We start from the raw sequence: 24,831 nt of genomic DNA, 5'->3' as shown, positions 1-24,831 counted from the left end.
CCATTTAGCGCTTGGTTTAAAGTCGTCAGCCCGACTATCTCCTTGCTTGCTAAGCCTTAGCTAGGGTCACATACGTTATGGACACCCGAATGAACATCACTTGGATACCGCATGACTTTAAACATGTTGAAGCGAATTATCTCATCATCAAAATTCATAATGAATATTTGATGGGATTTTCAATGATGTTGTAGTAAGATGATTCGTTCACTCAGATTTGTTGAGAATTTGTTTTAAGACTTAATAAAGAAAATAAGGAAAAAATATATATACACAAGTTGTTACAAGATGAAGAGACGCTGAGACGCGGGATTCCACTATTTTTCATATTTTTATGGTTCAGTCATTAACTCTAGACAATATAGCTCAAACAAAAGAAGTTGTGACTCTAGTTCTTTGCCAAAAATAGATTTCGTAAAATATTATTTGTAAGTTAAAATCATGACGCATCTAAAGTATTTAGAACTAAGCATGCGGCATCTAACAAAATAACAAATAATTAATAGAAATCATAAAGCAATTAAATCTATGCAAAAAGTCAATAAAAGAATTAATTCATTTACCACAATCATGAAAAGTTGCTTCCTCCGTTGTCCCAGTGATGGGGTTTAGCTCCACATGGTGAAAACACACTCAAAGAAATTTTTCATTGCTCAAAAAGGTGTTTACAAGGAGAAAATGGAGAAATAATTCAAAATCGGGTTTGTAACAATTATATTTGTTACAAACCAGAGAACGATACAGAGGATGTGTCACTGTTATTGTTGCTCTAAGACCCACGGCTATGGTCGCAAACTCTGTAGTAAATAAGTCTGTCCTCCTTGTGTCGCTATCACTGTAGCATGAACGACAGTGCCTGTGGGTCAATGTTCTTCGTGTAGCAGCATCAATGGAGGTTTCTGCAGCTTGATTTTTCGACTATGTGGTGCTCTATTCCTCTCCCCCAACTCTCCACCCCCTTCTCTTCAACCCTGCTGACTTATTTATACCCAACAACACCGAGATATTCCTCACTGAATGCGAATAATCCCGTAATAATTGTGTTTATTTTCCCCGGTCTGTTATGAGAATAATCTTCCTTCTTTAGCTCCATCACGCATCTACATGGTTTTGAAATACTCCAACATACTCAGTAAACAATCAACACGACTTCAAGTCCCTCCATCCACACGCAGAATCTCCAAAAATAACTCTGAAAATCTCGAGAATAACCCATGTACGTGCCCTGTTCTTCAACTCCACGTAACTTCCCTTTTCTTCTCACCCGAGTGTACTGAGATGGCTTTATTGATTATATTGGCTTCACAGATCAAACATGTTGACTGAAGAAGAAAATCTTCTCCCGAATCATCCAAATATCCGTGATAATCTCCCCCTTGAATGCAGTTTCCTTGAATTATCAAAACTACGTGGACTTTGCTATTTTTTCGAAACAAGACTCCATACAATCCCTGTTTAGGTGAAACAGGGTCAACTCAATTAAAATCTCCGAGAAAAATGCGAAGAACACATCCAATTCTCTCCCAAAAAATTCCGCCGTTGATAATTCATTTTCCCGCCAAAAAATTCTTTAAACGTGAAGAAGAAGGGTGCCCCTATAACCAGACTAGGGGTCCCTTTAGCAACTGGGGTGTCTTTGGGTGCAAATAGCGGCTAGTGTGCCCCTTAGTAAGTGAGTGCCCCTTATCCAATCCGAGAGTCCAAATAGCAAATGTCCTCTGGGGTGCCCCGAGCAACTTTTCGAGCCGATTTTTCCAAGAATGTTTATTTCCCAAAAATGCCTACAAACACATGAAATACCAAAATTAGTACAAAATCGAGTGCCAACAATATATAGTATTGAGATCAAATTAGACACAAAAATGTGTCTATCAGTATTCCCTCGTCCACATCAATGACGGTTTTAGCCGTCTTCATGAAAGGTCTCCCAAGCAGCAGGGGTATGGATGCATCCGAGCCATCATCCATTTCTAGAACACAAAAATCAGCTGGAAAAACTAGTTGGTTCACCTGCACAAGAAAATCCTCAATAATACCCCTAGGGTAGACATTAGTACGATCCGCAAGTTCAAGCACAATATTAGTTGGTTTTAATGGACCCAACTTTAAAGACTCATAAATAGATGTCGACATGATATTCACGGATGCTCTTAAGTCAAGCATAGCCTTTCCAATTCTTTTATTACCAATCTCTACGGGTATAGTGAAACTACCTGGATCCTTGCATTTGGGTGGGAGTTTCTTTTGCAAGATTGCCGAAGCGTTTTCCCCCACACTCATAACCTCACTACTGGTTAGCTTTTTCTTTTTGGTACACAATTTCTTCAAAACCTTCGCATACTTGGGAAATTGCTTGATAACATCAATGAGTGGAATGTTTACATGAAGCTTCTTAAAGATGTCTAAAATCTCCTTTTCTAGTTCCGCCTTCTTAGAGTTAGCAAACCTGCGAGGGAAAAGTAAATGAGGAACATAAGTAGAAACATGAGTTTTAGAGCTAGAAATAGGTACCTCAGAAGTTTGGGGAAAATCATCATTCTTTTCCTCCAAAACAGGTTCCTTTTGGGCCTCCGTATCACCCACATCAACAATTTCAGTTTGCACAAGTTGTGTACCGCTTCTCAATGTAATAGCACTAACATTCTCTCTTGGGTTAAGAGATTGAGAAGGGAGTTTCCCACTACTTTGTGCCTTCAATTTGTTTAATTCAATAGTCATGGAGCTCATTTGTGTCTGCAACTCCTTGATAGCACTCTTAGTTTCCTGCCGACTTTCACTAAACATGATAGAAGTTCCTTGCATCATTGTTTGAAGCTTTGCGTCGACATTGGAACCTTGATTTTACATTGATTGTTGTGGTTGTGGTTGTTGAAATTGTTGTTGTTGCGGTGGAAATCCACTCGGACGGTTGAAAGTAGGTTGTTGGACTGCACCTTGCTTGTTGGCATAGCTGAAATTTGGATGATCTCACCATCCCGGTTTGTAAGTGTTGGAATAGGGATCATACCGTCTTTGCTGATTTGGAAAGACCGCACTAGCTTGCTCCAACTCTTCACCATATGAAGGTAAAATAATTGCAGCCATCTTTTACATCATTTGCTCCATGTTATCCATCCTTTGATCACGGTGTGATCATGAATCTGTAACTTCATGCACTCGCCTAACCATTGGTTCACCTCTTGTGTAGAATTGTTGCGAGTTTGCAGCCATGCTTTCAATCAACTCGGTAGCTTGGGCCACCGTCTTGTTCACTAGAGCTCCACCACCCGCTGCATCAAGAAGATATCTATTACTTGTTTGGAGGCCTTCATAAAAGTATTGGATTATCATAGCGTCATTGAATTGGTGGTGTGGACAGCTTGCCACCAATCTCTTGTATCGCTCCCAACATTCATACAAAGATTCTCCTACGTGTTGCTTTATCCCACAAATGTCTTTGCGAATTTGAGTAGCCTTTGACGCAGGAAAATACCTCTCTAGAATGAGTTTCTTCAATCCGTTCCATGTAGTGACACTTCCGGATGGTAAATACTACAACCATTCCTTAGCATTGTCCGCCAAAGAGAATGGAAAAGCTTTCAACATGGCACCATCGGCATTAGTCTCTGGTGGTAGCATGGTCGTGACTATAATATGGAAATCCATGAGATGCTTGTTTGGATCCTCATTCGCCATGCCACGAAACTTCGGTAGCTCTCTAATCAACCCCAGCTTGATCTCGAAGGTTAAATTTGTTTGGATACACCATCGTTGTGTATCAAGCCTATGAGAAGCTAAGTCCTTGAGGGTACGATCACCCATTGCTTCTTCTTCTTCAATTAGTGGTTCTTCTTCAACTAGTGGTTCTTCTACGAATGGAACCTCTTGTTTTTCTTCTAGTTGTAACTCTTCTTCCACTTCTAACTCTTGTTCTTCCGTTGTGTCTTGACTTGGTTGGAATATTGTGCATCTTCGAGTAGCTATCCCGCACCTTGGATAGTTTCAATCTTTAGAAGCCAGGGATTAGGTACCTGAAAACAATTCTCGCAAACAAGTGAGAAATGATGATAAGAAACTAAAAACTTAATAACAAGCCGTATGCCTCCCCGGCAGCGGCGCCAAAATTTGATCGCAGTCGTATGCGTCAAAAATAATTTCACTTTCTTACTTAACTAAAATAAATGAAGTATGTGATAAGAAAGAGTTCGTTTCCACGGAAAGGCAATTGTTGTTATGCAATTTTCAGATTCTTAAGTAATCAAGGGGGAATTTTTGTTTATCAATGCAATAAAAATAATTGAAAGCAAAGTAAATAATTGGAATGATCAATAAGAGGAAGATACTGGTCACAGGATGGTATCATTCACAAACATTTATTTTCATCAATGACTAGAATTGGTATTTTAATCTCTCATTTACTAAAAGTCCTAGGATACCTTGATCGCAAGTATACCCCGCTAATTCCCCGATTTCATCACAACCACATTAAAAGATGCATATGTGAATTCTACCTAGAAAGCAACCTAAAGTGTAAAAGCACAATTAAGTTTAACTCCCTAAGAGCAATAAGTTTTATGGAATAAGACTAATCAAAGCAATCGAACGTGTAAAAGCACTAATTCGATTTAACTAAGGCTATGATTCATATGTGACTAGTAAGATATATCACTACAAGCACTATTCACATTTATGCTATTTATAATCAAGAATTTATCACTTTTTCGTATAATAAAACCTAATCTAGCAATACATATGAAGACCAATCTAAAGTCCGGACTCAATCAAACTAGCACTCAAATCATGCAACAATATTAACAATGAATCATAAACAATAAAGTTGAGACAAAACTAATCCATTGATTTAAATATCATGCTTAAGAAATCAACTTTTATCCCATAACCAATAATTGTGTTTAGTTATTGGCGTTCATCATAATCATTTTCATAAAATAAAGAAATGAAAAATATACGAAAGCAAACCCTAGTATAATCGCCGCTCTCCTCCAAAATTCCAGGTAGAAAAATACGTCCTCCACAAACAAGTAGAAAACTTTCCTTTTGTAGCTTTTCTTCTTCCCAAAACTAGGTCTTCAAAGCCCAAAGTCCAAGTGGTCCAACAAGCTCATGTGCGTGAGAAACCCATGTAAAAATCTTGCCAAAAAATATGTCGCCGGAAAACTGGTGCAGTGCCGGAAGTTGGTCGGGAAATATATCTCAGGTGATCGGCAAAGTCCACCCGGTCACCGGTCAAACGATTCAACTCAGGTCAACCAAAAAGTCAGAACCGAGTCAACTCGGCTCGGTAAGTCTACTCAGATCTGAATCAGCAGAGTCAACCAACTCAGGCCAAGGCCATTGCACTGGCCTAAGCTATGTTGCATAATCATTGTGCAGCAGCATTACACATCCAGCCATAATGGCTGCTTCCTGCGCATCAAGCCATCTTGCCCAGGCCATAACCAAGTTAGGCCCATGATTGCGCTTCACCCTTCATTCCATACTCGGCTCAGTTTAAACTGCAACAACTAATGTAATTCATGCTTGCACTTTCAGCTAAAACACAAACTCTCCCCTACATCCTTGAAACTGCAGCTTCTCATTCATCTGCAACATCACCCATTCCTTTTGTACCAGTCCTTAACTGCAACATTAGCATCAGCTATTCAACAACATCAGTACCACCAGATTCCCTGCACCTCAATCATACATAACTCCAACATATCAGAACCAACATTAGTCTGCCACCACCTCTGCAATATCACGTCCACCAGGAAGAATACCACCAATTCCATTTGAACTGCAATCTCAATTCTAGCTTCAGCTCAGCCGCAGTTTTAACAACATACAAACTTCCATCCAAGTTCATTCTGCATCACACAAACTCCTCTTCCAGTTGCTATACTAGCATCTCCATCTCATGAGAAACACATAGCACCTGCAGCTCACTCAACACCATACATCAAACCCATTTCTTCAACTGCAATTCAAATCTCATACACCATCTGTAACTGCATGTACTTGTCAGTCCATTGCAGTAGCATAACAGCACCACCAACTCTGTCACGGTTGAGTTTTCATTCCACCAGTTCTATTCCTGCAACTATCAATAGCTAACTCAGCCAATTCCTTGTTCTTGCGAAAACATGCCCAAAAGCGTGGCTCCAAACTCATATATTCCACCGTCGACTCGTGCATCCGACTCGTACCCCCTTCATGATTCATTGAATCTTTACGATCCCCACTTTTGGTTCACAAATCCATCAATAGGAACTAGTACCACCAGCTGACCATTCTCCCTGCGTTTTCGCACAGTTTCTGGGAAATTCCAAACTGGTTAAGGCATTCACTACTTACCAGCTCAGGCCATAACTCAACCTGCAGGTTTCCATTTCAGCTCAACCTGCACCTCCAATTACAACACACACAGTCCATTGCACAGGGATTCAGTTCAAACATCATCTCAATTCCAACATCAGCTGTACTTCCTGTAGCTTCAGTCATCTCCATTTGAGCTTTGTATCAGCTGCATCAACACAGATTCATAACCACCAACAACATTTCAGATTCCTACTACCACCATCACAAGCTCAGTTCAAGCCATTCACCACCATCAATCGACAGTAAAGCTCAAACCACCAAATCTCAGATTCATTTCTTCAATACTCAGATTAATCAACACAGACCCACATCTCACAGAAATAACAGCTTCATTAACCTCTCGAACCCAGAAATCATCTTCATCTTCTTCTCAATTCCACCACAAATTCTTCGAGAATACATCATCAATTTAAAACCCCTCTTTAACTTCTTCGTTACAAACCCTAACTCCATCAATTTCTTCACCAAATCGACAGAAAAAAACCATCTCACTACCAACTTCATTCTGCAACTATTTGATTTTGCAGCAAACCCTAACTTCATAATTCCTGGATCAAACCAGCATAAGGACATGAAAGTAAGCTGAATATTCGATAAACAACAGCTACATCTCCTCTATCACTCTTCAATCTCGATCTCTCTTTTCTGAATCAATGGCCGCCTTCACTTCTCGGTTTCAGACAAAGGGAAGAGAAATAAAAACTAATGATTTCTCTGATTTTTAGGTTATGTGTAGGAGTAGGAATTGATATAGACACCCCACACATTAGGATAAGGGCCACACAGTGATATTTGGCCTGTCAGTTTCAGCAAACTGACTGCCTATTCTCTTCCTTGCTCAACTGCCGGTTGCAAGGAACTGACGACTCATTCCTCGCATGTGAATTGATCATTTTGCTCATTTTCGCTCCAAATGAACTCTTTCTCATTCTTTTGCTCACAATGACCCCAAAGTACCTAAATAACTCAAAAGCACACATAAGATACATAATTTACATGAAAACTCGCAAAGAAAGCATAAACAATTAGTATAAATTTAGGCGTTTTACAACACCTATCAGTGTTGTGATAAACATTGCAACAAGTACGATGACTATCTTAGTAGAGTTCTGCAATCAGGTTGAATGTCATACGTAAGTAATTGCTTGTGTGTGATGATTGGAATGTATGTGGGATGTTTGCAGCTAAAGAACTTATGCAAGCGAATTATTTGGCTACTTTGTGTCTATCCTTAGTGGTTCATCCAAGGCGAGAAATTGGAGTAGGTTTTGTGGGTATACCTCTTGTAAGCCCTCACGAGACTATAACTCGTCCACTAGGGACACCTAGGGGTTTAAAGGCATGTTATTCATGCTAAGAGTAACCGTATCCTCACGACATGGAGTTCTTGTATTTAGGATTAGTTTTATTTAGTTTGATCGAGGACTAGCAAAAGCTAAGTGTGGGGTAATTTGATAAGTGCATAATTCATATGATCTTAGTGTCCATTACATACTTGTTTTAGCTATTATTCTTGCATGTATTCGTATTATTACTATTGTTTTCTCATATGTGTCTCCAATAGGTTAATCATCCAAAAAGGAGCTACAAAGTGCTGCAAATATATATGAAGAGAAGTATTCCAAGTATCCAAGTGCCCAAGTCCAACAGAAGTGGAAGAAAAGCGACGAAAAGGAGCAAAACGCTCAATATCAAGAGAAAGGACAAATACCGATCTTAACTCATTCAAATTAAGGATTTCTCATCATAATCTTGAATAGAATTGAAAGATAAAAAGAATGCAAAAAGAATGAGTTCATTCCGAGTTCGGATGAAGAAGTTGTGGCCAAAATAAGCTTTTATTGAATATCGAAAAAAGTAAAGTTCGCGGACGGGTTTTCACACTTTAATTCCAAAAATATCTGCTGGAATTTGAAGTTTGCGGACTGGATTCGCAAACTTAGGTAGCAGGAAACGTGTATTTACACCTTGGAAAGCCTAAGGGCACGTTTGGATTCGTTATTTCGTATTTTCGGGTCGGGTTCTTGAACCGAACTAAATACTTGATGGCCAAGCAATGTAAACCTATAAAAAGGTATTAGGTTATGTAAAACTAAATCAATCAATCGAATCTCATATCACAAGTTCTACATCAAAACCTAGGGTTTACCCCTTTAGGGGGAACCACCATTCTTCATCTTCTTTGTAATATGAGTAGCTAAATCCTTTGTTGATTAAGGATGAATTCAATGTTCTAAGCGTGAAGATTTATTAATAATACAAACCTATTGAGAGTTTTTATCATCATCGTTTGTTTGTACCATATCTAGGGTTTATGAGTGATTATTGGATTGATTTGGAGTGCACGCTAGATTGATATATTAATTGTTCTATTGCTAGTGGAAGTTAGGAGATAAGTAATCGTCGAATAAATTTCTACACAAGTATAAATCACAAGACCTTACAGAGAGATTTTGTGGAGGAATCGTGTGTGAAAACAACACCAACAAGTAAACTTTGAGCTAAGAGTTTAACTACTGGTATTAACCTAATTCACAAAGCTTAAAGCATTCATTGGATTACACCTTGAGTTAGATACTACTTGGTGGTTCAGTTGAATAGAATCTGATATTGGAGAGCTTCCGTATCCGTGGTACAAAGAGTTTTGGAGATAACACTGAGCTAGCTGTTATTCCACGGTTGGTGATAATGGTTCTTACGAACAATAGATAAGTATATTAATCCAGTTACCGCTTGGTAACGACGAAGGATTCCTTGATCATCTCTTTTATTTATTGTTTTTTAATTTATATTCTTTAAACCAACCCCCCCCCCCTTTGTTATTTACTTTATCTTGCTGATCAAATAACCTATCAATTACACAACTTTATGTGGGAACGATCTCTTAATACCGCTATATTACCAGTTAATTAGAGGGAAATATATTTATTAGTTTGTTGAGCATATGACAGCCCATACAGACCTTAATTTCACCATGTATGGATTGCCTCCCATAAAGCGCTAAGTTTAGTGTCTTCAGCCATACGTTGATAGAATTGGTCACCGCATAAAATGATATAGCAATAGTCGGAACCTATGTGGGTCATCAAAACTGAATAAAGGTAACACAAATAAAAGGAATGCCAAGAAAATGAACAAATAATGCACACCCTTATCTAGTTTCCTTTTTAAGACAATTACATCTAGTTGTGGTTCGAGCTCAGGTTCTATGAAAGGGTCTGAATAAAATATTTTCATGGGCCAGGTTTCCTCATTGGTAGGATCCAGCGGATCAGGTTGCAGAGCCTGGAAAAACTCATAAGAACTTAGAAGCACGTAATAATAACCTGAATAATTGTGGATCCTTGAAGTCAATTAAATTTGACTTACATAGTTTTCCATAATGAAAGTGGTGGTCATTCTTAAGAAAATGTGTCGGCAATTTTAATTTCCCAAAATAATTAGGTTTAGTTCTAGAAACTTTATAATGAAACGTTTCAAATTGAGATACTCCCACAGTTGGAAAGTAAAATTTTTGTGGGACAACAAGGTCAATTATGGTATCATGGACCGGATTAACCACATCAACCGGAGGATGGGTTTCTATCAACTGAGTTTCTTTCTGGACATAACTAGGTTCAGGAAAACGTGCATGAAGATAGTCTCTTAAGATGGTCGAGGCACATATGTCAAGTCCCAAATTAGGGACCTTTGTAAGAGTCAAAGGTAAACCACAGGGAGAATGATATTCACTCCCAAAATTAGAATTGTCAATATCCTTGGATATACTAGTCACAATTTCCTTAGTTTCTAAATTATCATATTTAGAAAAATGGTCTTTTATTTCTTCTAGGTTGTAATCGTGTGGTTCTACATTTCTATAATCCTCAGAAGGGACTATTGTTTCCGAATCACTAGACTCTAAAACCCTAGTCTCAGGATAAACTCTTTCCTCTAAGCCATCCTCGGCTTCATAATCACAATGATATACTACACCATCTAAAACAATGGTATCGCTAGTGAAATCCTCATCCTTTTGAATAGGTGAATAATTATCAACATTATTAGGATTTGAACTATAAACAACATTATAATCATAAGGCTCAATTGGTGTAACAATTTCCTCGTCACTATGACTATATATTTCATATTCTTCATCAACATTATCCTCATCATCATAACAATACAAAGATGGTTGAAATGGTTGAACCTTGTCTAAACATGCAGTGTTTTCAGTTATACCCTCATCCTCTAAATTAGGTGAATAATTATATGTATTATCATGGGTAAGACTGGAAACACTATTTTGGAATTCAAGTTCATTATGAGCAGTAGTCTTAGGTGCATTTTGGTCCTCCTGCTTATTAAGATTCTCACACAGTTTATCCATGATTATTTCAGATTCACATATAGATTTATTGAACTTGTTAAGTGATTCCTGTAAAGAAAGACTTGTCAATTGAAACAGTTTGAGTGCATTTTATATGGAATGAGTTTTACATTCATCAGGAACTGGTGGCATTTGTTTGATTAAATCCTCTAAAGATGTAGAACTCTCATTTTTTCATTATAATATTGCTCAATCTCCCATTCGCATGATTGGTGGACTTGCGAATAGAAATTGGGATCACCATGGTATGAACCATAACCTTCAGAAGGTCGGTTGTGGTCCCAAGTACTATCCACACTATGACATAGTACGGATATTGTCCAATTTGAAATTCAGGTCGATATTCATTGTATTGGTCTTCATAATACCAGTTCGACATAATTTGTGCACATGCAAATGCAGGGTTCACTAATTTAGGTAAGCTTGGGTTACCTTTAGTAATATATACCTACAGTCAAAGAATGGTCAATTGTACGAGGCTAAGGCTTGTGGTGTTTCGGATGATAACGCCCAGAGGGTTCACCGTACTAAACCACGAGTTTTCCTAAAATCGGTGCCGGAAGATGCAATTGGTGTGTGCACGTCTATTCTTTTTTTTTTCTTTGTAAATAAAAAATAAAATATTTACCAAAAAATAAAAAGAATCCTAAATTAACTATGTAACAAGAAATAAAATAAAAATCTACCAAATATCAATATTTAAAGAAAAAAATGGAATATCTTTACTTACCTTTTTTGGAACGCGCGATTGGGGGATATCAAAACTAATTGGGGGATATGAATTACTTCCCCCAACCAAAGGTGTCTGCTAAGGGGTGCTTTTTGGGGCGAAAATACTAAAACACCCTTCCCTCAAAATAAAAATTAAAAAATTTAAAATCAAAAAACAAAAACATATCCCCATTTCCTTCTTTACCTCTTATTAATCTCTTTTAAGGTTAGGGTTTTGAAACCTAAATATTCCCCACTCCCTTTCAAATTCTAGATTTTCCCCACTCCCTTTCAAATTCTCTTCTCATTCTCTGCCGACTCCTCACTTTGAAAACGATATTTTTTTTAACATTCAGGAGTGATGAAGACCATGCCGGAATTGACGAAGACCATGCCGGAAGTGATGAATACCATGCCGGAAGTGATGAAGACCATGCCGGAAGTGATGAAAACCATGTCGGAACATGCCGGTATAGATGAAGATCATGCCGGAAGTGATGAAAACCATGCCGGTAGTGATGAATACCATGCCGGAAATATTTTTTTTTACATCGCTGGAAGTGATGAAGACCATGCCGGAAAATGATGCCGACATGCTTGGGAACTAACATTCAACGCCGTAACTTGATGCCGGCATGCTCGATAGAAATCTATCAATTCCGGTATTCAAGTGAAAAAAAACAAGTTTCTGTATACTTTACATCATGTGCCAGCATAGAAATTTAAGCATCATACCATGCCGGTAGCAGTACCGGCATGCTCGAAAATCAACTTACTGTGCCGACAGTGGACTGATTAAAAGCAAAAAAAAAAGGTTTTGAAGATCAAAACCAGACAATTTTGTTACGAAAATACCAAATTTTCCTAGTTTTTCACAATGTAGAAAGATTCGCTGATTAGATTTTGTTGCTTTTTTACATAATAAGCATCCACTGACCATAAACGAGTTCTTGTAAGAATCCATAGTAGGTGTTGCATTATAGAAAAGATTCCAAACAAAAAAAGTTACCTTTTGTGGGAATTTTGGATTCTATAAGCTTTTATACGGACACAAAATCAGTCCATCAGTCTCTAAAGCTTTATAGCTTTCAGCTACAGAGAATAGTTTTGTACCTTGTTGCCAGCACCTTTGGTCTTGATTCCCTTGTCCATAGCTGAAAATTTGAGATCAGATTAAGAAGACGAGCAACATCTTCAATTTCCTCCTCTTTCAAATTCCTGCAAAAAGCTAGGTTCCAATTATTACCATTGTTAAGATCCAATAAATCCCCAATAGTGGCATGTTGCATTCTGGATGTTCTATAAATACCTGGGAAAAGAGAATTTAAACATTGTCCACTCCACCAAGGGTCGTAACAGAACTCCATCATCCGCATTTATCCACAAAGTAGTATTTTGAAGAATTTCTTATATGCATTCTAGAATACCTGCCCATATACTCTTACCAATAGGTTTGTTAGAAAAATCATGATAGAAAGCTTTGTTGTTTCCGCCAAACTTGTAATTGACAATCCTTCTCCATAAAGTCCTCTCCTCATTGTTGTATCTCCAAATCCATTTAGCATGCAGTGTCCTATTCATAATCGTTAATTTTTTGATTCCTACACCAACACCTTCCTTGGGAAAACTAACCTTTTTCCACTGGATCCATCCTTTCTTAGCTTTACCATTTTTTAACCCCACCAAAACATTCTCATAATTGTCTCCATTTGTTTATCCACGGATGCAGGAATTAGGAAAACAGATAAATAATATATCAACAAACTTGAAAGCACATTTTTTATCAATATCAAACGACCACCTTTTGTCAAGTATCTTCTTTTCCAAACACTTAGCTTCTGCTGAAATTTTTGAAGTGTTACATCCCACACACCCAGAAATTTGGACTTGTTGCGCCAGGCCCGATTCTAACTTTTTGGTTGCCTCAATCAAGAAAATAATTTGTAGCCCTTAAATCAATTTTTTTAATGTAACGGGAGAAAAAATTTAGCACACCTCACCAGGAAAGAAAATCATGATTACTACACTAAGATTAGGTTTTTCTTGTAGATTTTTAATAAACAACTAGTAGGGAATCCGTGATAATGTGAAAGGAAGTGTGAGATTTTAATAAACGCATAAGATCAGGTTTCTCTTTTGATTTTTTTTAATAGTCAAATGTGAGATTTTTATTTACAGTTTAGATTGAATGTACGCTGATAAACTCTTGTCTTTTATATTTGCTTCATTAGCTTCTATCCAAAAGTGTAATAATATATCCATTCTGATGGATGAGATGATATTTTTCATATGTATAACATGTAAGAGAGTGTATATATATATTAAAGGCAGTATCTAGTGGGAATATGCAAATACCATACCATTTAAATGTATGTGGACAAAAGAAGAAAGATTAAGGCCAAACAATATGGTGAGGGATCTCGCTATGCTATCCCCTAATTGTAGCGAAATCAAAGGGTTATAGTTTTTGATGTAGTTTTACAAGTGGTAAGAAGGGGATTCGATACTCAGACTATTTTGAAGGTTTGGTTTAAGACAAATAAAAGAAAAAAACTAATAAATTTTGATTTCCGTTACCAAGGAGAGATGAATCTAGGGTTTTGGATTCCACTACTTCTGATGCTTGTAAAATTAACAATTTACTATCTCAAACAATTACTCATAAAATACTCAAAACCATATCGAACCCAATCTCAGGTTTTGGAAGATGAAACTTAATTATGCGACTCTCGTCGTTACACAAAAATATAACTTCCTTCGCTTATAAAAGATCGGTAGAAACTACCCAAAACAATTAAAATGAAGCATTTATAGAAGAAAAATTATTAGTCATGAATAGCACAAATAATTGAGTAATTATTGTCTAATAAATAAAACATTAAATATTACCCATCGAAAATAGTTTCTTCCTCCACCCTAGCGGAGAATTTACTCCATTATTACAAAAGAGAAATTAAAAGAAATAAAAACTCTCATGTTTCGCTCAGACTCCGGACCTCCTCTTTTTCTTGTATCCATAACGTATTTATAGCTTTCAAAAGAATCCACTTTCCTTTTCTATTCACCACTACCACATCATCACCGAATGAGAATACACCACATGTCAAGACAATGAAAAATCCTCCAATTAGAATGTGCCACGCGTCAAATAATATAATTATCATGCATTTACAATTTTCCTTATTTGGGAATTATTTATTCTGTATTAACTCCAACCGTAAAGAATAATATTATTTCCATACTCTTTATATATTTAATTCCCATCAATTAGTCCGTGTAGATTTCTTACTTAACACTTTTATTTTCTTCATTAAAAATAAATATCTCTATATATCTTTTTAATATCTTGTAAATGATGTCGACATAATGGGCTCCACACTCCCATATCCATATAATTGGACAAATGAAATAATTCTCCATCTTCTTCCTTTTGGGACTAACCCATTAAACTATAAATCACTTCATTTCCTCAATTTTACGAGCGGAATTCCACATTTTGGTCCATTGAGCTTTATTTCCCCAAAACACCTACAAATACACAAAATAAGTACAAATTTGAGCACCGACAATATATAAAATTGAGACAAATTAGACACACAAATGCGTCTATCAGTTTCCCGTATCTCTTTAGAGAAGGAATATCCCTTAGCTACTCTACAAAGTCGATCATATTTGATAAGCTTTGTAGCATAGAGAAATCACACGGATACTGAGTATCCGTTTGCTTTTTACTTTACGTTAACTCGGTTTCCGTGTAATATTCAATGGATACTCAGTATCCTTTATGGTTTTCCTTATTTTAGGCTAATATTTATCTTTTTCACTTTTTTTATTTACTTTTACTTTTTTTTTACTACACGGATACTCAGTATTCATTTAAAGCTATTTAGTTTTTGTGTAGTATGGCTAAGGGATGCGAGATCTCCATAGTGAGGTTGGATTCAGACGCATTTTCTTAGATTTAAATAAGCTATAGCTAAGGGAAAAGGGTCACCATAGTGCGTGGCCTAAAGAGGTAGTATGGAGCATTTTCATTTTGAAAGATGGAATGAAGTATGTATGGAGCATATACTATCACGCCAAATGTGTATGTAACGAGGGATCATATGACGTCTCGAACATGGGCATGACACATATCAGACGTTTTTCACGCATATGTATCTTTTATACATGGTACCATTAGATTGGGGGTAAGAGAACTTTCAAAATTTGTGGCCCCTTTAATTTTGTGGCCTTAAGCGAAGCTTTGCTCGCTTTAACTACATGGTCGGCCCTGTGCTGCGCAATGAGATTCCTAAATATTTCATAGGAAATGAAGTCATCATACAATCAAAAATATTTCATCCACGGTCATAGAATTCCCCACAACCACTATTGCACTTTTCTGAAAGCTAACCTTGATATCAGAAATTATCTCAAAGGCCAATAAAACATTTTTAATGTTACCCATACTTCATCATCATCGAGAAACACAATGAGATCATTTGCAAACTGCAGATAATTAATTGATTTGGGGGTGCATCAGGAGCCAGCTTCAAACCTGCAATCAAATGTAAATGAGCCTCATTTTTAATCATAATAAATAACACCTCAATGATCAAAATAAAGATAAATGGAGACACCGAGTCCCCTTGATTTATCCCCTTAGTACTCTGAATAATGTTGAACTTGATCCATTTATCACCATTGAAAACCTTGTGCTAGACAAACACCACCTAATCCAACCTCTCCAAACTATCCCAAAAGAAAATCTAGACAATGTGTAGTCCAGATAGCTCTGACTCACAATGTTAAAATCTTCCTGTAAATCCACTTTCACCACCAAACCATTCAGCCTATCTCTCTCTATAATCGATTAATTATGAAGCAATCAAAATATCGTCTTTAATTTGTCTACTATCCACAAAAATGCCCTGGATTCCAAAATGATAGAAGAAAGTACTGTCTTGAAGGGGTCAACAAGCATTCTAAAAATAATATTATAAATACGACCAATCAAACTTGCATGTCTGAATCTATGCATTGAAACTTCCCCTTCGCACTTCGAAATAAGAATGATATTTGTACTATTCAGCCTCCAATCAATTATCATTTCATTCAAATTCCTTCACAACTGCCATCAAATCTGTCTTAATGATGTCCCAAACGGCCTTGAAAAATTTCATAGTGTATCCGTCCGGACCGGGGGATTTATTTCTACCAAAACTCCAAATAATTCTTTTTACTTCATCTTTATCAAACGACTTTTCCATCATAATACTTTGTTGTATACTAATGCTAGGTAAATCAAGCCCACCAAAAGTAGGTCTACTTTGCACATTCTCTCATGAAACAATTTGATATAGAAATTCTTAGCTTCCTCATTTATAATGTTCCTATCATGACATATAACACCGTTCACCAAAAGAGAATTGATAGCATTCTATTTCTGGTTATATGCAGCATTTTTGTGAAAAAACTTAGAATTCCTTTCATTCTCCGCTTATAAGCTAGTCCATATGAAATAAACAATCTTCGCACTGGATTGATAATCCCGTGAAATTTGATAACCCTATAGCAGTTGTGTCTTTTTGCTTCGGGTTTAAAGAAGTATCGGTAAGAGCCACTCCAATAGGATGGGAAAACAAAAATATTTGCCCATTTTACACCCACGGTGGGATTGACAAACAAGTAAAATGGAGTGACAAACATTTATACAGGAGGGCTTGTCCATCGAGTCTCAGTTTGAGATGGCCGACTCAATATGAGTCGAGCACAGCAAACTGGGACAACTGGCCTTAACAAAGCCGAGGAACGACTTACACAGAGACGAGGCTCGTCTCACACTGAGAGGACTGTCCTTGTTTGAGCCGCCAACGGCTACTCTCATCCAACAGTTATAATTCATCTCCTTGTAAATAGAACCGATTTCAACTCCAAAATTACACCTTCTACCCCCATAAATTTTCCGAGTAATAGATCAACCGTATATTAATCCGACGGAGTTTACGATAGATAAAGATTTGTCGTTTTGTCGAAACTAAGTAGCTCCAGCTAGGGGTACAGAATGACACCAAAATGGATTAATGAGTATGAGTTATATCCATAGAAAATATGAAAACTTCTGCAATGATACCAGTAACCCCAATAACCGCAATGCGGATGGGTTGTTTTGTCAATTTCATGATATAAATAAGAAGTTTGAGAATTTATATCTTTGGTTAGACTTGTTAAACATTATCAACTTAGGGGTAAGACAAATTCTGATGTTGGATTGCAAGCTTGAAAGGAACGACGAAGATGGAAAAGAATAAATTTTCCTTATGAAGATCATTACGCAATCTTAAATAATTTTTGATAACACGTACGGGATATTAAAACAGGCTACTAGAGACGTTGTTAACTTGTTATAAATTTTAATTGAATGTGAATTAGAATTTCATATTGATTTCCTTTCATTTTATTAGTTAGTTCTAAATATACATATAGTCTTAATCTCAGTTTCAGTTACAAATATTTAAATAAAACATAATTATAACTACTTGATCACACTTCAGCTTCTGTCATACTTGCCCCCCTGCATCAAACTCCTAAATCTTTGATATGATCTTGCAGGTTGAGACCCTTCACCAGTAGGAAGTCCTCCACTTTGATCTCCAGTCATGGACATGTACCTTCAGCTAGAGAGCCATCAAAGTTTAATGATCTTGTATAATCTTATTAAGCTTGAGGAGATTGTTGACTGGATTGACGATATGAAGATTATTGTGTCTGTTGTTGCACTGAAACAAATGGAAGATATGGATATTGTGGCCTAACAAGTACTTATGAGTCACACACTACTTCTTGGGAATGTAGAGTTGCTGAATGGTGAGAAAAATATGGAATGAAGTTCAAGGTATCCCCCCATTTGCCGCATTTGATGTAGGTATATACGTCTAGTTTCAATATCTATTAACTCCATTTTATTCAATTGTTTAATCAATTATTCTTGACTTGCCGATGTGCATGTATAAGAATTAGGACGGTCGAGACATTGTGAGACAATGGGAACCGTTTGACTCTCTCCGGAAAGATTATAAGTCTCTAGCTCTATTGATCATATTGATCTTCGTCACAACGGGTGAATTTAGTCGTATACCTTATCCAACCTTTTCTCTCCAGTTCTACGTATTTCGAGTCATACACGGTAGCTAAACGTGGAGGGTTATGTGGCTCTCCAACTTGACCAACTAACTGTCTAACACATCTCTTCCTCATAAAATGAACACCAATTTCAATGACGGAACCGTACAACACCATGCGCTACAGTGAAAATTCTTAGATCCTTTGGGCTCTATCAGTATTGAAGTCCTCAAAATCCACATACGACATCCAAATAACATTACACTGGTATCTCCACAAATGAATGTTATCTCGCTCACTTTTTTTAATACCAATTATCTCCTTCATACCTTACTATGATTGGAAATATTTCTTCGTGTAGTCATAAAATCTTGGTATACCAATGTTGAAATATGTATACCACCAAAGTTGAAGTAAAACACATACAGAGGAAAGTAAACAACATTTAGTCTAACTTGCTAAATATTTGTAAACTGAATTAAATCCAAAGGAATTTATTATCGTATTTACCTCAACGAGGCCCATAGACCTTTGATGTTTGGCGAACCTATGCATGCGATATCGAGACAAATGTACAATTCGGCTAATATAGCGGATCCCTAATCATAATCGACAACCTTTTCCATATTTTGCAATGCCTCTAGCCACCCCACTTGAGTACTTGCGCTTGAATTGGGGGAAAAAACATGAATCAAGTATCCATAAAATAAATACCTTAGCAATTTTATGTATCCTTAGCAGGGTCATACTTTGCCGAGTCAGGATCGTTGAATATAAATTTCCGCAATTAGCAATTCCACCACTTATTATCCTATGATTTTGTTGTGTTGTTACCTTAAAGTACAACAGAAGTGCATCTTTGCATCGGTCTTCTGCCAGCCAACCTTCTTGGTTAAATGGAACATCGTCTCCCACCTCAGAAGGTATCCCAAGTAGGAAATACAAATCTAATGGTCTTATGACTGTAAAAACTTAAATTGTTAATTTAATTTGTAAATACTCTTATTGATTGCATAGAAAATGATAAATCAAAATATATGACATACCTATTTTGAAGTCTGGAAATGAAACGTGTTTATAGTATACCACCAACGTTCCATCAATACACCCACAAATTTGGGCGTATTTTTATGTGCTCGTATATAATACAAAGTAATCCAAGGAAATCGATCGACGATAGTTTTAGCACCATAAGAAAGTTTTTCATCAACTTTGCTTATTTCGTACCAACCACCTCTTGGTTTTTGATGAGAACTATCTCGCTCTATTGCTGTAGATTGATGACCTTAACTTGATGCTAATTTTTGATCGGAAAATAGAGTGGCATTGTTCTCTCCATCCGAATCTTCTTGGATCCTCGATATAGCTTGAATATGTTTATTTCTAGGTGGTTTTCTATTTTTTTCGATTAATATCTTGAGATTAAGACGTTATAGTTTAAAGAGTGTTGAATTGATTTGAAATGAGTGTTGAATTGGTTTGAAAAGTATGTAGAGAAGATTGAATTTATTTTGAAAATATGTAAAGAAAAATGAAGTTGTTGTGAGTAGAGGAAATTGAAAGTGTTGAGTTTATAGAGAGGGAAAATATGGTCGTTATTTAGCTGTTGCAAAATAATTGTTGCCGCATCAACTTGGTACGGTCGAATCAGGTTGAGGCGACACTTGGCTCAATTTGGTATGACCGTATCAATTTGCAATGGTTGCTCGATAACCAGTTGTCCCACTGCACAAAAGTGAGTTTGTCCATCCACCTGGCATAACAAACGATCAAATTCGGTATATATATATATAAATTAGCCGTGTAGTGTCCCTCGAAAGGGAACATCCGACGTCTTCAAGATTACGCGGAGCGCACAAATTGGCGGGAAAATAGAACAAGCCTCTTAGACTTCGAACAAACCTAATACCAATTTAGGGTTTCAACTTCTAGTTCTCTATCAAAACAAGAACTAAGGTGGAGGAAACTATGTGTACCATTAGAACTAGCAAAATGAACAGTAACAGAGGCATCGAAGAGAATACATTGGCGATTATAGATTCCTTTGGAGTTAAAGATGCTCGTGATATAGAAGATGACAGTATAATCTCTATCAATCTTGTCTTTTCTACTATTATCCTGTAATCTAGGGTCTTTTTTATTTTTGTTATTGAAGTTCATTTATTTATCTGTGGGATATTTTAGGGCTTTCTTTCCTTGAAGCTGTTCGCGTTACTTCTATTGTTCCTGAAAATGGAACTGTTCCAAGCAGGTATATCCTTAAATTTTCCTTTGGAAGTGCCCTTGTTTGTATTTCCGTGAGCATATTACTGATTGATTTGTGTGCAAAAAAAAAAAAAAAAAAAGCAAAATGTTCGAGGCGATTTTCCAAATTCTGAGATTTGGAACAACTCTTGAACTGATTATCACAAGTTACCAGTTATTGATTGAGTTAGAGAAGGTAATTAAATTTTCCTATTTTGTTTTATTTTTTATCAAATTGTCTTATTTATTTTATTTTTTCTTAGTTTTCAAATCCCTAAATAAGTTTATGATTCTAAGTTGTTATTTGATGTTTATCTGTGTGTGTGTTTTGCCACCTACTGCAGCGGTATCCGCGGGTGTACTTATCCAACTCCGAACTGGTTGTAGATAAAGAGGTAACTTTATTGCCCTTTATGTATTTTCTTCTATAATTCATGTATTGGATATCTTATGTCTGATACTAGTGAACCTTCTTTTGCTTATGTAGGCGTGGTCACCTTTCTCTTTTGGTTCGGAGGGTGCTTATAGTGATAGGAATTCTACCAATGGAGACTTGGACGAGCCACTGAACCCCAATGTGAGTTTACTCATGATTCATCCTGCATTAAATTTGGACTGAATATGACTAATTGCAAAGAAGTCGATAGAAATAAAGAAATTGATACAAGCAAGCCATGGTAGATGGAAGTTACAAAAGAGAATCGATCCATTAGATTCGGATGTTGCTATTTGCAGGGATTTTCTCTTCTTACCCAGAGCATCGCACAAGCTGCTGATACAGGTTTTAAGTTGTCAGGGATCAAGGTAAATGAGTAACTATTAGTCAACTTTTGTTTTCTGGATTTTATGTTTGGTCATATGCATTGAGCATTACCTCTCTTTTTATAGCACTTTTCAATCCAGTTGTCGTACTTTCTTGGTTTCCAATATTTTGTATTGGTAAGGTCAGTGCACTGTATGTGAAGAATCTATTTTGCAAGGACATATTTATCTGTTTGTTTTAGTGGTTTATTGGTATACTGGAGCTGAACGTTTTACGGGGTCACTAGATGGCACAACCATCATCTTACAATGTTCTCTTTGTATCAGCCTCTGGCGGACATGTTTTTGTTTCAGTATCTTATCAAGGTTCTTGAAAGAGATTTCTTACCTCGCAACTCTGTATATAAAGGTAATACAGTCTGATGTATGTCTTATGGTGCATTTACTTTTTTAAGTCAATTAATTTAATTGCTCCCTTATTAAGACAATTCGCAATATTACATTCCAGAAAGCTCGGAATGGTCTCTTCTCAGGGAGTCTTTATTAAACACTCTACTGGTATATTCTTGATCTCTGTTATTATGCATTACCTACAGGGGATATTTTTCTTGTATGGTTGACAAGTCACTTCTTGCTGAACTTCTGTGCATAACTGCATATGTGACTGGTGTATCATTTCCCTTTATCTGATACTACACTTCTATTTGTTTCTATGCTTTCTTTGAAGCATTTCGTTTTGCTAACTGTTAAGTAGTCGCTAGATGGACAATGCATTAAAGTAGATGTTTTGCAGGGGTCCAGAAGGATAAACTATAGGAGCTTATTCAAAGACTGCCTGTCTATTCTATGTAAAGGATCTCATGCTGGATTTTTTGATATTCCTGATGGAGAATCTGCAGCTAAATTTTCCACACAAGCATCAGGTGGTGTGGTTGGGCCGACTATTTTGTCTGAGTTAGGAAAGGGAACTGTTGTTGCAGTGCAAAATCTTTTGACATCGGTAAGATAGTTGATTGTGTTTTGAGTATTCTAATGCAACACCACGGCCACCACTGTACTTGATGATAACTGTTCTTTCTCGGTTAGATACTGGAGCTTGAAGTCTCAAAGAAGCAAGCAGATATGAAAGGGGAGACGTCAAGAGCTGATGGTGTGAGGTAAATTGCTCTGTTAACTATTTGGGATGCCTATATTTTGGGCATTTACTTGTTGAGTGAATTCACTGTAACGAGTGTTCTCATGCAGAGTCCCTCTTCTGGATATTATTGTTGATGAACTTACATACAACAAAGATCTTATTTCCCCATTTCTCCAGGTATTTTCTGAGCCTTATGATCACCCCTTTGATATGCTACATTCATATTCGCTTTCCCTGATTTCAAAGAATTGTTGAGACCTATGTGGTTTATACATAAGGTTTCCTCTTTATCCCTTTAGGGCTTGCTTGGTATCCGGGAAATTCGGGCGAGTTAAAAAATGATGTCTTAATTTTGTCTAAAGCTATATAAGAGAAGCTATATCAAACTTCGTCTGTAATTTGAAACTTGAACACCAATAGAGACGCAAAAGAATAGATAATCTTTCCAACTCTAAAAGTGTTGAGTACTTCACACCCTATTTTGCTTTACGCTTAATGGATCCATGCAAACTAGAATCAAATCCCAAACAAATGGGGCATTTTTTTTTTCAACATTTGCATCATGCAATCTCCCTCCCTTCGGAGAAAGTTGATTTACATAGAGGACATTCTCTGCGGTTTTTTCAGAGACTTTGTACTTGCTGAACATATATTAATTATGACTGGTTTCATGGAACTACTAATTATGAACAAAACAATCTTGCAAAAAAATATTTTAACTCTGCAAACCCTTTCCTAATATTATGGATCATCGGACATTGGTAACAACAGGGAAAACCAAGCTCGGCACCCTCTGGGTATGTCAAAATATTTTCTTATAGTCTTAAAGGTAGGGTGTCATCACTTTATTGGCAACAGTTTAACTCCATCTTGCTGAACACATATAGAAGGATCTTTTTGTTATACTTCCTACATGCTATTTTGAATGCATTTTTATTACATGACTGAGGATTGTTTGTTGTGCAGGTCTTTTCCGAATCTCAATGGAAACTAGACATAACTTTGCAGTACTTTGAGAAATACGTACCAAAAGTAAGTTTAGAGGCATCCTGCTAAAAATTATCATGATATTCTGGGAGGAAACTCTGAGTTTCATACCTTATCCACCTTGAGCGTGTCGAAGTTCCATTTCCATTTTAATAGACAATATTAGTTATCTTCCTGGTATGAACCTGTTGTGTCTGATCATCATGTAGAAAACTATGTTTGTCCTCGATTTGTTAAAGTTAGTATCCATGATGTTTCGTATGAAAACCAAACCTTGTCGAAAATTAACACTAAATTGTGTCTCAAAAATTTGTAATGTTGTTTGACTTGAGGCATTTGCCTAACCTTCAATGTTTTGTTTTTTATTCTGCAATGGCAGACTTCACTGCAAACCAGGAGGTCAAATAATACACCAGAGGTTTCAAAATTAGATGTTGTTCTGAAGTGCTTTTCGAATGTGGCGAGCACGCGCAGCATTGTCAAGAAAATCAATGTTGAAGTAGCTCAATTGCTTCTGGCACATGCTTTTCAGGTTTTTTTCTTTTGGGAATTCCTGTACATGGGTGTGTATTATATTAATATTGACCTCCAACAATCCTTTCACTAATATCTTTTCTTGTTTTCTTCTTAAGGCATACATATGTGAAAAAGCTGACGACAGCTCTCTCGTACAAGTATGCAAGGATATAAGTGCTGCTTTTCAGAACCTCAGAAAAATAGATGAGTGAGTTTCCATTACTTTTGTGATAAATTGTGTCTTGTTTACAGTAAATGTCCTGCTACATAAACTATGTTACGAACTATAGCTTACAGTAAATTGGTACATACTTCTAGGGATATGGAGATGCTGCAAATTGCAGAAGAGGCACTATTTACTGCAGCAACAATCCTGTCAACAAAATGATGCTTGTCCGTTGAGCAAAATTTGTCAGCAACAGAAAAGTCATCTTTGGTTTTCATTTTCACTCGTAATGCTGGAAATTGTTTTTTGTAATTGGTTTTTGTTTGCCAGTTTTATGTCAACCGTTATTATGTCTACAAGGGGTGCCTTCTGTTTGTTGCAATGTTTACATGTTAAATGAACTTATCAGTCCGTGATTCTGCCAGACATTGGCTACATACTTCCTTTTTTTTTTTTTTTAAACTATCTGTATTTATA

General features: G+C 36.6%; 2 protein-coding genes across 2 annotated transcripts; one reads left to right on the top strand and one right to left on the bottom strand.

The window, feature by feature from the left end:
* Positions 1-620: 620 nt before the first annotated feature.
* LOC113319313 lies at positions 621-3,082 on the bottom strand. The gene is made up of 2 exons (XM_026567574.1): positions 2,512-3,082; positions 621-2,446 (listed from the first exon to the last, which is right to left on the bottom strand). Exons 1-2 carry the CDS (start codon positions 2,583-2,585, stop codon positions 1,846-1,848), a joined length of 675 nt encoding a protein of 224 aa, XP_026423359.1. The 5' UTR covers positions 2,586-3,082; the 3' UTR covers positions 621-1,845.
* A 17,289-nt stretch (positions 3,083-20,371) lies between these two features.
* LOC113317213 (negative regulator of systemic acquired resistance SNI1-like) lies at positions 20,372-24,823 on the top strand. Its single transcript, XM_026565354.1, has 15 exons — positions 20,372-20,621; positions 20,726-20,792; positions 20,888-20,981; positions 21,130-21,180; positions 21,273-21,362; positions 21,521-21,589; positions 21,875-21,956; positions 22,056-22,105; positions 22,341-22,547; positions 22,634-22,704; positions 22,793-22,862; positions 23,652-23,717; positions 24,052-24,204; positions 24,305-24,396; positions 24,507-24,823. The coding sequence occupies exons 1-15, from the start codon at positions 20,510-20,512 to the stop codon at positions 24,574-24,576; spliced, it is 1,344 nt and encodes a 447-aa protein (XP_026421139.1). The 5' UTR covers positions 20,372-20,509; the 3' UTR covers positions 24,577-24,823.
* The last annotated feature ends 8 nt before the right edge of the window (positions 24,824-24,831 follow it).

The sequence above is a fragment of the Papaver somniferum genome, chromosome 10, assembly GCF_003573695.1.
Source record: "Papaver somniferum cultivar HN1 chromosome 10, ASM357369v1, whole genome shotgun sequence".
NCBI classification, from domain to species: Eukaryota; Viridiplantae; Streptophyta; class Magnoliopsida; order Ranunculales; family Papaveraceae; genus Papaver; species Papaver somniferum.
This window is presented reverse-complemented; position numbering and strand designations above follow the sequence as displayed.